The 14,090-nt window shown below is 36.2% G+C and overlaps 2 protein-coding genes and 1 pseudogene across 2 annotated transcripts; 1 reads left to right on the forward strand and 2 right to left on the reverse strand.

Moving 5' to 3' along the window:
• The first annotated feature begins 47 nt into the window (after positions 1–47).
• LOC120118638 lies at positions 48–4,656 on the forward strand (annotated as a pseudogene).
• A 3,253-nt stretch (positions 4,657–7,909) lies between these two features.
• Positions 7,910–9,607, reverse strand: LOC120118874 (probable adenylate kinase 7, mitochondrial). The gene is made up of 4 exons (XM_039138810.1): positions 9,190–9,607; positions 8,832–8,972; positions 8,512–8,670; positions 7,910–8,363 (listed from the first exon to the last, which is right to left on the reverse strand). Exons 1-4 carry the CDS (start codon positions 9,526–9,528, stop codon positions 8,211–8,213), a joined length of 792 nt encoding a protein of 263 aa, XP_038994741.1. The 5' UTR covers positions 9,529–9,607; the 3' UTR covers positions 7,910–8,210.
• A 1,625-nt stretch (positions 9,608–11,232) lies between these two features.
• LOC120118268 (ribulose-phosphate 3-epimerase, cytoplasmic isoform-like) lies at positions 11,233–13,537 on the reverse strand. The gene is made up of 8 exons (XM_039138354.1): positions 13,316–13,537; positions 13,208–13,212; positions 12,689–12,751; positions 12,485–12,591; positions 12,282–12,379; positions 12,043–12,135; positions 11,792–11,833; positions 11,233–11,499 (listed from the first exon to the last, which is right to left on the reverse strand). The coding sequence occupies exons 1-8, from the start codon at positions 13,430–13,432 to the stop codon at positions 11,344–11,346; spliced, it is 681 nt and encodes a 226-aa protein (XP_038994285.1). The 5' UTR covers positions 13,433–13,537; the 3' UTR covers positions 11,233–11,343.
• Between the last annotated feature and the right edge of the window lie 553 nt (positions 13,538–14,090).

Genomic DNA, 14,090 nt, shown 5'->3' on the forward strand with positions numbered 1-14,090 from the left:
TCAGGACCTCAAAAGAAAGGCCATAAATATATCTCTCAGCTTTGTTGTATTCTTCTACTATGGAAACCACTCCAAAACGCGGTGTTTTAGTGCTCTAGTTCCCGCATTGCCGATGTTTTTGCTGTTGCACTTCTTCTAATTTTACTGGTGAACCTTCTTCCCTCATTAAGTATAGCCCAAAGTGAAAAATCGGTTGCTTTTGAGTATGCGTTTGTGTTTGTGTTTTAGATATAAGCTTGTATGTTTAGTTGCTGAGAAAATGCCTGGAAACCGGAAACGTTGAAAGGCAAAAAGGGGATGCCTTTATTTTGTATTTGGGGTTTACAAATTAGTTGTGCATTTAATTTATTGATGAAATTCTTTTTCTTTTTGAAGTTATAATGCTTTTTGCATTGCAGGAATTCAATTTTCCTGTGGATTGAATAGTTTAGGGTCAAATACTAGTGTGTTTGTGCAACAATGGTTCTCGGTTTGAATGCAAAGAACCGGAGAGGGCCGACGGTTCGCGTTGAGTATCTAATCCAAATTCAGGAGATTAAACCTTGGCCACCGTCACAGTCACTGAGATCACTTCGGTCCGTCCTGATTCAGTGGGAAAATGGTGAACGTAATTCGGGGTCTACCAAGACTGCTTCGCCCACACTGGGTTCGATTGTGGGCGAGGGGAAGATCGAGTTTAATGAGTCTTTAAGTTAGCCGTGAATCTAGTGAGGGACATGTCTGTTAAAGGCCGGGATGCTGATGTGTTCCATAAGAATTTCTTAGAATTTAACTTGTATGAACCTCGAAGGGAAAAGATCCAGTTGTTGGCGACTGGCATCTTGGATTTGGCCGAATGTGGTGTTATCAAAGAGGCAGTAGATGTTACTGTTTCAATGAACACCAAAAGGACCTATAGTAGTAGCGCTGCTCAGCCAATCTTGTTCATTAAAATTGATCGAATTTACAAGGGTCAGAACATTTCTTCGTCGAGAGGCGGCCTGTCGAAGGAGCTACCACAGACAGGAAAAGAAGCGAGTCCCTCATGGATGAAGAATATGCCGAAGAAGCTGAGATTGCTTCCTTCACTGATGATGATGTTTCCTCGCACTCATCTCTGACCATTTCTTCTTCAACGTTGGAATCTAATCGTAGTTCACTTCCTCAAAATAAAGAGGTGACTTCTTATTTCCTTTATGATTTCCCAATGCTGGAAAAATTTATCTGAAAGAATTATTTAGCTGAAATGCACCTTCTTTTCATCGCAACTGGATTGCAGAATGGATCAGTTGCTGTAATTGATGGCAAGGAAGTTAAAGGGGAAAATATGTTGGCTTCAAAGTTGAACTTGGGAAGAACAAGTGTAGCAAAGTCATCATCAACGGATTTATCATCGGACTTTGAGGGCTTTGTAGATGCTCGTGCTTCCACGTTTAATTCTTATGGTTCTAATTCACCACTACGAGAAAATGTTGTTACCCCTAAATTTCATTTGTCTTCATCATTGTTGACTAATGAAAAGACACAGGATGAAATCAAGAGCAACATGAGTAGCAATGGCTGTGATCAATGTAAGGAAGATGCATCTTCTGGTTCTAAGGCTTCAGCTGCTGATGATGCATATGATTGTTCTTTGGAAGGATACTCGGGATATGGCTGGCAAGAAAACAGACATGAAGGACAATACCTGGAACAGAATGGGCAATTGAATATTCAATCAGAAGAAAATGTTTTAAGCCAGGGGGATCATGGTACAAATGATGGCAAAACTGATAGACTAATGAATGTGAAGTCCATTCGAGCTTCATCCGACTTGGCTAGGAGCAACAGGTTGTTGACCAATAACCAGAATGGGGAGTTGAAGGAAGTTGGTGTTGCAGCAGATGCACAGCATGGGGCAGGAAGCTTCAGAAGCAAATTGAGCAACGAAAGAAAAGTTTCAAAGGTATATCCCAAGGATACCAGAAGTGCCGTTTTAGATAACAAAGTGCAGCAGTTGGAAAACATGATAAAGATGCTTGAAGGAGAGCTGAGAGAAGCTGCTGCCATCGAGGCTTCTCTTTATTCAGTAGTTGCCGAGCACGGAAGCTCCATGAGTAAAGTGCATGCTCCAGCTCGGCGTCTTTCTAGGCTGTATCTTCATGCTTGTAAGGAAGGCTCCCAATTAAGGAGTGGGAGTGCAGCTCGAAGTGCTGTTTCGGGACTTGCTCTGGTTACAAAAGCATGTGGAAATGATGTTCCAAGGTACGTTCAAGTCATATTAAGCTTGTTGTTTCACATGAACATTTTTCACAAAGCTGGCAATTGGATTTCATTTTTTAGCTCATATATCATATGCATGATTTTTCATTAGCTCATAGATCATATGTATGATAACTACAGATTGACATTCTGGTTGTCAAACTGTGTCGTGTTGCGAGTGATTATAAATGAAAGTATCAGAGAGTTAAAGTTACCACTTTCTGCTGGACCCATGGAAAGAAATGGAGGTGGAAAGGGAAAGAAACCTGCATCATCTCCACTGAAATGGAAAGAGTCATCTCCTGGGAGAAAAGAAAAGGAAACATCTAGTGATTGGGACAATCCGTTCGTCTTTATTTCTGCCCTAGAAAGAGTTGAAACATGGATCTTTTCTAGAATCAACGAGTCTGTCTGGTGGCAGGTAACCCTATAAACTATTTTTCTTCCCTTATATCGATAAAGATTTTCTATTACATGATCGTACACTGAATGTCATACTCCGATGGTTGTCTGACCAAATTATGTTCCTTATTTCCATCGTCAGACTCTCACTCCACATATGCAGACTGTGTCTAGAAAGGAAATTGATAAAAGTCTGAGCTCTGGCTCAAGTAAAAGCTATGGGAGGATACGTAGCTCAAGTAATCAAGACCGAGTGAACTTTTCGTTAGACCATTGGAAGAAGGCTTTCAAAGATGCTTGTGAAAAACTTTGCCCAGTTCGAGCTGCAGGGCATGAATGTGGCTGCTTGTGTTTGCTGTCTAAATTGGTATTTATATTTTGCTTTTGAAAATCGACTAAAACGTACACAAACACACACTAGTATAAGAGACTAGAAAAGCATTGGAGGTAAAAACTGAAATTCTAGAAGTGCTAAACTGATTGTTGCTTTGCCTTTTATCCTAGAGGGCAGTCTGCTATGGAATTCGAGTACTGTGATGATTTTGTTTCCCTTTTCATTTATGTTATAATCCATCCTTATCATGCATCTAGATAATGGAGCAATGCGTGGCTAGATTAGATGCGGCGATGTTCAACGCCATTCTTCGTGATTCTGCTGATGAAATCCCCACTGATCCTGTGTCTGATCCCATTAGCGATCCTCTGGTGCTTCCCATTCCAACTGGGAAAACAAGTTTCGGTGCTGGTGCACAGCTGAAAAATGCGGTAAGCAATGCAAATGTGGTAGTCTTGAGATTAATCTGAGTTTGATAATGGTGTATTATATTTTATCCATAATCCATCATAACCATCATAAAGCAGTGGTTACAACTGCTTGCAATATTTTGATATTGGTGATAGTACCTTGGTTTTTCTCCTTTGAAGTAAAGAAATTTCGATTTTTTTATGTCAGATCGGAAACTGGTCCAGATGGTTGACTGATCTCTTTGGTATTGACGATGATGACTTTGTTGGAAACGAGAATAAGCAGGATGACGGTGATGAGCGACAAACCACATCAGTAAAGTCTTTCAATCTTTTGAATGCCTTGAGTGATCTCATGATGCTTCCCAAGGACATGCTTCTAAGTAAACCCATCAGGGAAGAGGTTCAGCACCCAAACTTTAGACCTTTTGGTTTATTTCGGGGAGGGGGGGGGGTTTAATGGTCATGCTTTGATGTTTATTTACGCTGCTTAATCTTTATTTTCAAAGGTATGTCCGGCATTTTCTGCAACATTGATCAAGAGAGTTCTCGACATTTTGTCCCCGATGAGTTTTGCCCTGATCCAGTTCCAGATGACGTGCTTGAAGCCCTGGAAACTGAGGTTAGTCTTATAATCTTGAAGTACTCATAGATTAGACATCTTCCATGTGCGTATGATTTGAACTTAAAATGTCAATTCATGAAGTATGATGTGTTCTTGACATATCTACACCGGAAAAGAACTTTACTCGAGTAAAACCATGTAACGATTTCCTCGAGAAGTGCTAGTTTGTTTGATAGCCTAAGCCCCTTTTTGCCTCTACTTCGACTCAGGATCCTCTTGAAGCCAGGGAAGGGTCTATTACAAACTTTCCATGTGCAGCATCTCCTCCGGTTTATTCGCCACCTTCAGCAACAGCTGTTGCTAGCATCATTGGTGAAGTTGGAAGCAAATCTCACCTGAGAAGAAGTGGATCGTCAGTCCTCAAAAAATCACACGTAAGCGATGATGAACTCGATGAATTGAACTCACCCTTATCTTCAATCTTCGATGACCACCCATCATCTGTTCAATCAAAGCCCAACTGGATATCAAAGGAAAATAGCAATCAAAATGCTATCAGATATAAACTCCTAAGAGATGTGTGGATGAACTCGGAATAAATTGTAGACCATATATGTGGACAAGTATATAAATGGTTGACACTACTGTTTTCTTTCTTGAGATGTAAATTTGCAAGTAAATTTTGGTTTTTTATGGTTATTAATGTATAAATCAAAGATTCGTCATACTTGTTTTAAACAAAGCCATTATAAATGGTAAAATACTTTTGAAGAGACAATTAGCCTTTTGGCATTTAATTAGAAAAACAAAATGTAGATGAAAATGAAGAAGACAAAGCAATGTTTATATTATAAGGTCCTGTTTGGTTCCTTGGGAGTAATATTTTTTTCCTGGGAGAAAATACATACGTTTGGATCAATCATATTACCAAGTGTCAGGAATGAAATAATATAAACAGTGAATTTTTAGTCAGCTTTCCCGGGAATATCTATCCCCCGCCTCCCTTAGGTATTTGATTATTCCCGTCGTCTGTTGGCTAAAATACCCACTCCCCGTAAGCTTGCTTCTGCGAAGGAACTTTGAGCTCTTTGAAACCTAATGCAAAAGCAAAAATGTCAAACTCAAATGCCTCAGAGTGCGTGGTACGAGGATGAATCGGAGTTGGAAAATAAAGTGTTTGGAGAGGAGGGGAAGGGGGAAAAGGTTGTAGATGTTAGAAACGTGGAGGAGCTGAAGAAATTAGTCGAGAAGAAGATGGAACTTGGGGGAAGATTGATGTGCCAGTACGCTAAAGATTATGAATCATCGAAAGGAATGTCTGGGGATATGAAGATGGTTTTGGCTAGTCAGATGTTAGGGACGACTGCTAATAAAGTTTATGCCTTTTCATTCTTGGTTGCGGATAATCCTGTTGCTAATTGCTGAACTGCTATTGTTCAAATTGCAGGGTTAGTAACATCAATAGTGCTTTTATGTTTCTAGTTTTCAGGCTGTGACGTATTCTGGTTTTGCAAATCCCTGCTTTTGTTCCTTTTTTCTCTACTGTTGCTTGCTAGATGATGGATCTTGAGGGGGAAATCCCATGAGATAATCTCAGGTTTCTTTTAGATAGAATAGACCTGAAAGTGTAAGTTGAATGAAGTATAAAACTTTCGTATGATATTTAGTGCTGCATTTTCTTTTAATTCAAAAAGGAAATAGATGCTACCCTTTATTTCATGCGGCATATTCTTTTGCACCTTGAAGTAACTATCATGAGAATTTCTTTTGTAATTTTTGATCTTTGTCAGATGTTATGTTTTACAAGCTCAATTCTGCATCCATTAATTTTCTTTTACATGAGGCTTTGAAAATAACTGGTGTCATCATCCTAATTGCTATTGGAAGCCTTTGAAATCTAAGGTGAGCGCTTTATAACTGGATTATATAGACTCTTTCATTCTAATTATGGAGTTTTTTTGTTTTCTGCGTCCATGGCACGTAGAGTTGTGGTTGTTCTGTTTCTGGTATTGGATTGGGAGGTTCTTTTTTGTTGTAAAAATTAGAGGAAATTTTGCATTTGATTCATATGAACACAAAGATAGACATTAAAATTTTGCATTAGATGAAATTATGGAGGTTCTGTTTCTGGTATAGTGGTATTGTTACTGCTTTGCATTGTGTAACAAGAAGAGAGGTTGTGGAAGTACAAGTTGAAAATTAAAATGTGCGTATAATAGTTACATAGATAGACATTGCTCTTCACCAATCAGTGTTTCTTTCTAAAATTGACAATATACACATATGCATCAATTCACACCAAACATTGTTTGCCTCTTTTATTTCCCTTTTTACTTTTACGCATGCCATAACAATTCTCAGTTTCTCGTTTATTTTAGAGTGACTGTCTAATGGTAGTGGCTGTAAGATGTGCCAGTAATTCTCAATGCGAACATTACTATGAAGAACTATTCGAACGTTGATTAGAGCTTTATCTAGTGGCTAATATATTCTGTTAGTATGACAACATGAATTTTCATAAATGATCTTACTATGAAGTTTTGTTCTACCGTTCTGCCTGATCCAATTCTGAGTCATTTACATTGATTCTTGGGATGTTGTTGGAATGTACTGGAAATGATTTGTAGGCATCATATTTTTCTTCAATTTTGAACTTCTTCTGAGACAACTTCAATGTTCTGCAGATATGACAAATCAACAGCTAATGGATAGAGGAAACCAGATGATGGATGAGACTAATCAAGCCATTGACAGGGCTAAGAACGTACAAACTTTTGATGCATTACATTTTGTTAACAAACGCTGTATTTTCCTCAACCTAGAAATGATTGCTTTATTTGTTATTGTCATCCTTTCATTCATATTTTATTTATTTAACATCATATGTTAACCGACTAGCAGAAGCGGAGGAGGAGCAGCGACCAACAGATGATTGCAACCAGGCAGTTGAAAATGAGAATGAAGCCGACCCCGATTTAGGAAATGGTGGTAATCAATGGTGGGGGATTATAAAGGAAATCCATATGATTGTTTTCGGCTTCATCATGTCTCTCCTCCCAAGCTTCAACAACATAGAGTTGGCCATACTTCAGAGATCTGGCAATTTTTTCCTTGCTAATTAATCATACGAGTAAGAGGAAAAGTTGAAACTGAAGTTTATATATGTGCAGTCGTTGTACGATGCTTGGTAGCCCCCACTGCATCTGCAACAGGTATTTTTGTTTTATTTATGAACCAGCATTCTTTATGTCGTTATTTTATAGTTGAAATGGCAAGCAAATGAGATGCATATTTCTTTGTAATGCAGCTATGGAATGAGAGGCTGACTTCATTTATAGATTTTGTTTTCTTGACAGAGTCTTGGGTCAATTCTATTGTTGCTTACTTGACCGTTATTATTTGTTATTCATGTCAACATCTAAATCGATTTATTATTCATATCGAATCTTATAATCTGAGAATATCTTTTTATAATATAATAAATATTATATCTTAGATAAAAATAATAATTTACATTTTTTATTATTACGAATATCTTTGAAGAATTTTTACAATGTAAACATTTTTACATAAATTATGTAAAATTTAATATTAATTAAAATATCTATAAATTATAAAATATCTTAAATTATAAACATTTTATTTATCTTTTATTATTATGAATATTTTAGTTAAATGTTGATGTAAAATTTTAATATATTTTACATAAATTATGTAAAATTTAATATTAATTAAAATTAAAATAATACATGATATATTTAAATACTCAAGTAATATATTATCAACAAATAGAATTTTTATATAAATAATTTTTATTTAAATATTTAAAATTTCAATTGTTAAAAAATATAAACAAGAACAATTTGATAAAATATACATTCTAGTAATCTTTTATTCCTTCAACCAAACACGTAATCTTACATTCCTGCCAAACCAACCAAACACAGTAATATAACATTTCCAGTAATTCTATTCCCTAGTAATCTTTTATTCCCACTGGTAATCTTACATTCCGTGAACCAAACGCACCCTAAGATACTATATAGGTCAATGATCATCTGTTCTCCTAGCAAAAAGTGCATTACATACTTTCCAACTGCATAGTAACTCACAAAAGGGAAACAAAACTTCAAGGCAAATCCAAGTATCCAACTAGGTTGTTCGCCACACTCAAAAACTCGTCTATCACTCAATAGTTACATGCTTACTACGACGCCAGAATATCACTAGTTTTAAAGAATAGCGACGGGATATCACTAGTTTTAAAGAATATCAACGTTTACGCCGTCAGCTTCTGTGAAGAAGTGAGAGCATTGATATGCTGGAGATGTAGCGCAGCCAAAAGACCTTGCAATGCATCTGCTGGTGCACCAGGCACCTGGAAGTTGAGAAGCTTCTTTTGCCTACTGTAATAATCCTCCACCGACTTCGCCTACATACATCAAAACGAATATTTGATCCTGATTTCAAGAATTCAGTTGTTTATCATATTTTCACACAAGCATTTCACTAACCAGAGAGTAACAAAAGAGACTAATACATAACATGTTTCAGACAAATGGATAATCCAATGTCATTACCTGCTCTGAGTACACACGGACGTTTTTCTTCCAGGAATTTCCTACATCTTTGGAATTGCCTATGTGAAGAACCTCGCTTTCTGAGCTTTTCAACATACACTCTTCAGTACATTTAAAGTTCACTACCAGATCAATGTCGGTAATTTGATCAAGAATCTCCTGCAAGAAAAAGAAAATAAAAAACAAGAGAACAAGCAATTCAATGGGACTAAAAAAAGGAGGTACATTCAGCTTTAGAATCTTAGCACCAAAAGGAGATTGATTTGCCTAAAATTAAATAGGACTACATATAAACACTATCAAAATCACAGATTACTTACAGCTTGGATCCTGGTACGAGGAATCCCATCAAGAATAAAACCATTTTCAACTCCATAGTAAACTTCTTCAAGTCTCTTAGACAACAAAGCGAAAATTACATCCTCTGGAACAAGCTTCCCTTCATTAACAGCATTTGCAACCTAAACCCAAATGACTTCAAGCCACTAGCATTCTTCACTATATTATATTAAACAAAGTTCAATAATCAGACTATGACAAATTTCTTTGTAATCTTTTACGCTAGACAAAAAAAAAGGATCTTCTCCCATATTACAGGAACCTTCAAAAACACACAAACAACAAATAATACACTAAAATTTAGACAGATACTTATTCACAAAGAAAAAAAATTTAGACCTGCTTGTAAAGAGAAGAGCGGGGATTGAGCTCTTGTCTAACGAGGGTGCCCATTGAAATATGTGGAACTTCTAGAAGCTTCGAGAGCCTCTCCGCGTAAGCATGTCGTTTGACACCAGGCTCCCCTATAAGCACCCACTGTACTCCCCTCTCAGTCGCCGACCCATCCACATCAATCTTCGGCTGAGCCGAGCGCCGGTCCCAGTGAGCTTGTTCGTAGTCGTAATATTTATCGTCGTAGGGGAGCTCCAAAGCAGCCGCGGATCCTAAGCACCGTAGTGGATGAACGAAGGCGGAAACGGCGGCAGTGGCAGCTCGGAGCTTGGGGAGGCAAGCCATTGCAATGGTGGCGGTAGGGTTTTAAGGAAGAGAAAAGGGCAACTGAGGGAGAGGGTTAACGAAAGAGCAGTGGATCTTTCCTTCATTTTGCGATGGGAAAGAGACAAATGCCACCGTTGAGTGAGAAAATTACTATCGTGGCACTGACACGTGTCAGTTTTTCATTTCTTGGCTCGGTGCTTGAAGAAATCACGTGGTTGAGATTTGTGATCCCTGAAAACGATGTATTCTTACCATCTGATATGCGGTTTGGAACAGAAAAGTTGTTCGGAGCTTTAGAAATAGTTGAAGACTCATGTAGTGACACGTGGATCCGTTGCAGCTTTCCAGACGAATAACTTTGGAATCAGTCTCCGATAATGTTAGGGTAAGGAAAATTCTTCGATAAATTATCTATTTGATTTTAAATAATATTATACAGAATTAAAATAATAATTAATTACTAAATGTATTATAAATAGATACTAAAATAAAATAAAAGTGATAATTTAGATATAAAGCGTGTAATTTGTTTTTATATTTACTTGATAAGGATAATTTAATTAGTAATGTATTTTGGTGTATCACTTTAATAGTATGTTACAGTGCACGACGTGCGTTGTAGACCCATCCAAAGTAAATACACAATAGGTTACTAGGTTACTGAACTATATTAAAATGTTTTTGAGTTATTAATTTTAAAAAAGTATAAAATTGTTATATATTGGATGGTTATAAAATTATTATTGTTATACTAAAATAATAATAAATTTTGATTAAATTAAAGACCATTTTATAACCAACAACCAATTGATCTAGTGGGATGAGACACTAAGTCCCTTAACCAAGATCAAGGATTCGAATCCTGACGTTTGCAAATGGAGCAAACTGAGTTGAGAGAGTCGCTCTTGCCTCTCTAATATCCGATCTAGATTAGTCGATCAATAAATCGAATATCAGTGATTAAAAACTTGTGAACCTAAAATTTTTAAAATTGAACTCGAACTTAAAATCATGAATTGAAGCCCGAAAAAAAATCTTAACTCAATTAACTCATCAAACTCGAACTTGAACCTTAAATATATAAAAAACTTACATTGTATATTTTTTTAAAAAAATCAACACATAAATATTAATATTATTAATAATTTATTTTTAAAAAAAGTAAAATCTTAAATATTATATTTTCGAGGTACTCACGAGCTTTTTGGGTCGAGTATCAAGTAATTCGTTTCGGCTTGGTAAGAACTCTACTCGAGCTCGAGCTTTGACCACTATTTTTGACCAAGCTATGACAACTTTTTTTGGACCGAGCTCGAGTATCAAGTAGAATATTTACCGAACTTTGACCAAGTCAATTTCGAATAACTTACGATATATCTCGTCTTATTTACGGCCTACAACAACCCCTTCTTCCGCTGCAATTTTTGGAATTGTCAATGACAAATTCAAAAAGTCCATATTCTAAAAACTAACTTTTCCAATCATCTTTTTGAAGGAAAAAAAAATACATGGGAGGAACGAAGAACACACACAAAAAAGACAAAAGGAAGAAAGGTTCTCAAAAGCAAGGGTTTATCTAAATTTCAGGGCCATGTATGTCCACTATTACGAGTTCTTTGTTAGTAATTTCATGCATCTTACATACAAAACAAGAAACAAGGTCTCATGAATTTTGAAATTAAGCGACAATTGAGAACAAAATATTATTCACTCATCATGAGATGATGAACATTAGTATCATTTTATTGAATTCCAACACTCATCATGTTTGTATATTCTGTTACACATACTCATGGAAACCCATAAACGCCTTATACTGCATGTGAAATCGTGTTAATATTTCTCTTGATTTTCGGAAACACTCTTTCGCATGAGGGATATAACCGCCGCCGGTTCAGGAGCTCCGAATACCGAACTCCCTGCTACTATGCAATTTGCTCCTGCTGAAGTCGCCATTTCGATTGTCGAAGGCCCTAAACCACCATCCACCTGCAAATCAACCCCCAAAAAAAACCCTCAACGCTAGGCTGTTTCAGCCAAGTCACTCGGACTCAAGCGTAACTGTCGGATACAAATTTCATCCAGGTATTTGGAGGATGTCATATCTCCATACCTATGTGTTCATTTATATGTTGTATAAGAATACTTCAACTAGAATGAAGGATCATTGTAACATAACGTTACAGTATCAAAAGAAGACGGTAATTTCGAATAAGTAATCATCACCGAATTTAAGCGACGAATAAGCTATAGAATATTACAAAGTAAGAACTTCACTTACCTCTATATCAAGTGATGGGTACTTCTTCCTTAGAGCGCGAACCTTCAAAGCAAGTAAAAGAAAATGCCATTCAAATAAAATCATGACCATAGTGACTAAAAAATGAAACTTTATGGTGTAAAGTACCCCAAAAAAAACTTCAAGGGCACAACAATCGGAAAAGGTGACAAATGTTAAGGGCTGTTTATGTTATTATGCCTAAATTCCAGAAAGTCTGAAATAGAATTTGAACAATGAAAAATGATACGAACCTTATCCATCATTTCTGGCATGAATTTTTGTCCACCAAATCCTGGCTCTACAGTCATCACAAGAACCATTCCCACAGGATTCTCGCTGTCAATCTAGTAGGTAATCACCCACCGACGAGAAAAATTGACAAAAACGAGATAATGGTGATCGAAGCATTAGGCTGAACCCCATTCAATTCCAAGAACCAGCTGAAACAAAAGATTCAAAATCTAAAAAATCAGGCAAAAGGAATTCATACCAGAGGATAAACGTCCTCAATTGGTGTCCCAGGCTTTAACGCCACACCAGGCCTCATGCCTATCGACTTAATTCTTCCAATAAGTTCTTGCCAATTTTCTGCAAAAGCCGATACTTTTTCATAAGGAACAAGGAATTTGAAAGGTAGATAAGATTACATGAAGTAAAACAAAAATGAAAACGGAAGACCGGATCACAACCTACCTTTGGATACTTCAACGTGAAAAGTGAAACCGGATGCGCCAGCTTTACCCATAGGTTCAACATAATCAATCGGATTAGTAACCATAAGGTGGCAATCCAGATATGCACTGTAGGAAAAGCAGAATCCTTGATCTATTTAGAGTTGTCAAACTTGGTAATAATCTTAGTGAGCCATATTAGTGCCAGGGCATAAAGAATGTTTACTTTGTGTGCTTTCTTAAACTCTCAATGACGGGAGCGCCGATGGTTAGATTCGGGACAAAGTGCCTGTATATAAATATAACAACATTCAACAAGTAATCAATCATCTAAAAGTACTCGACAAGATTAACAGAAAGAGCTTGGCTATTATCATAAAACTGCAAATCTAAACAACAATATGGATTAGTCATTAAAAGAACCCAAATTTTTTTTTGCTCAATTTAAACAATTAAAATTAGTTATTCTTTTCCAATGTTTGTACTTTCTAATCACTTTCCAAGATATTAACAATTATGGATACAACACACATAGTTCCTCACTTTACCAACATATATTCATACCCTCAGTCTAAGAACAGAATTCATAAAAATTTTGCATAGCAGCCATTGATTCTGATTATTTGAAAGTGCCTCCTTTACTTTTCTAAAATAATTCATAAAAATACCCAAAAAAAAAAGTTGAGAAGGAGAAAGAACCAAAATCTCAAGAGGAGATAACTTTGGTCAAAGCAATGAAACATACCCATCCTGTAGAAGAAAACCCAAAACCAAAAAAGGGTTAGATCTTTTAAAATAAATTTTCTTATAATTAATTATCCATTAGAAGAGCAAAGTTAGAGGCTTTTTTTACCATGATATCCATATGAAGCCAATCAGCTCCAAAGTCAAGCATGCGCTTTGCCTCCGATGCTAAATTAGCAAAATCCGATGAAAGCATGGACGGAGCAATTTTCGGTGTTACGCCCATTTTTGGAATCCGACCCGATTTCGGCCTTTTCTTTTTCGGGTTTGCAGATGTTTTCAGACGGCAATATGAAAGGACGCTGGACCGCTGGCTGAGGTAGAAGAAGATCGTTGTAGTTGGGGACTTGCGTATATAGATTTGTCCTCAACCGCACCGTTTACTACTCAATTTTGTCGACGTGCTTACCTACTCTTCATGGGTAAACTACGTATTTAGTCACTTAATGTTTTCTTTTTTTCTGTTATAATCACCTAACTTTAAGAAAAATATTTTATCACTCAATTTTTGATTTTTTTTCATCCAATTATTTAGTGTTTTTTTCATTATTTAATGAAAAATTATAAGTAATTTACTTTGAATTTTAGAAAATTTCCTTTCGATATTAAAAAATTAGTTGTTTAATTCAAATAAAATTGGCTATATTATTATTTCATATACACACTAAACTTGAATCCAAATCCAACCATTTAAATCAATGCAAACATATTCGTGCTAGCTGGCGTAAATGAAAGGAATCCAAGAGTTAGGTCCATACCTATTTATTTATTCAAAGCTATGAATTAACATCTTATAAAATAAAGAAATTCAAAGCTACGAAACGAATTCAACCAATTTATTCTAATATTGTTATCGAATCTAAGAAAATAAAATATGAATTAGT

This window comes from Hibiscus syriacus, unplaced genomic scaffold (genome assembly GCF_006381635.1).
Source record: "Hibiscus syriacus cultivar Baekdansim isolate YM2019G1 unplaced genomic scaffold, ASM638163v2 tig00110328_pilon, whole genome shotgun sequence".
NCBI classification, from domain to species: Eukaryota; Viridiplantae; Streptophyta; class Magnoliopsida; order Malvales; family Malvaceae; genus Hibiscus; species Hibiscus syriacus.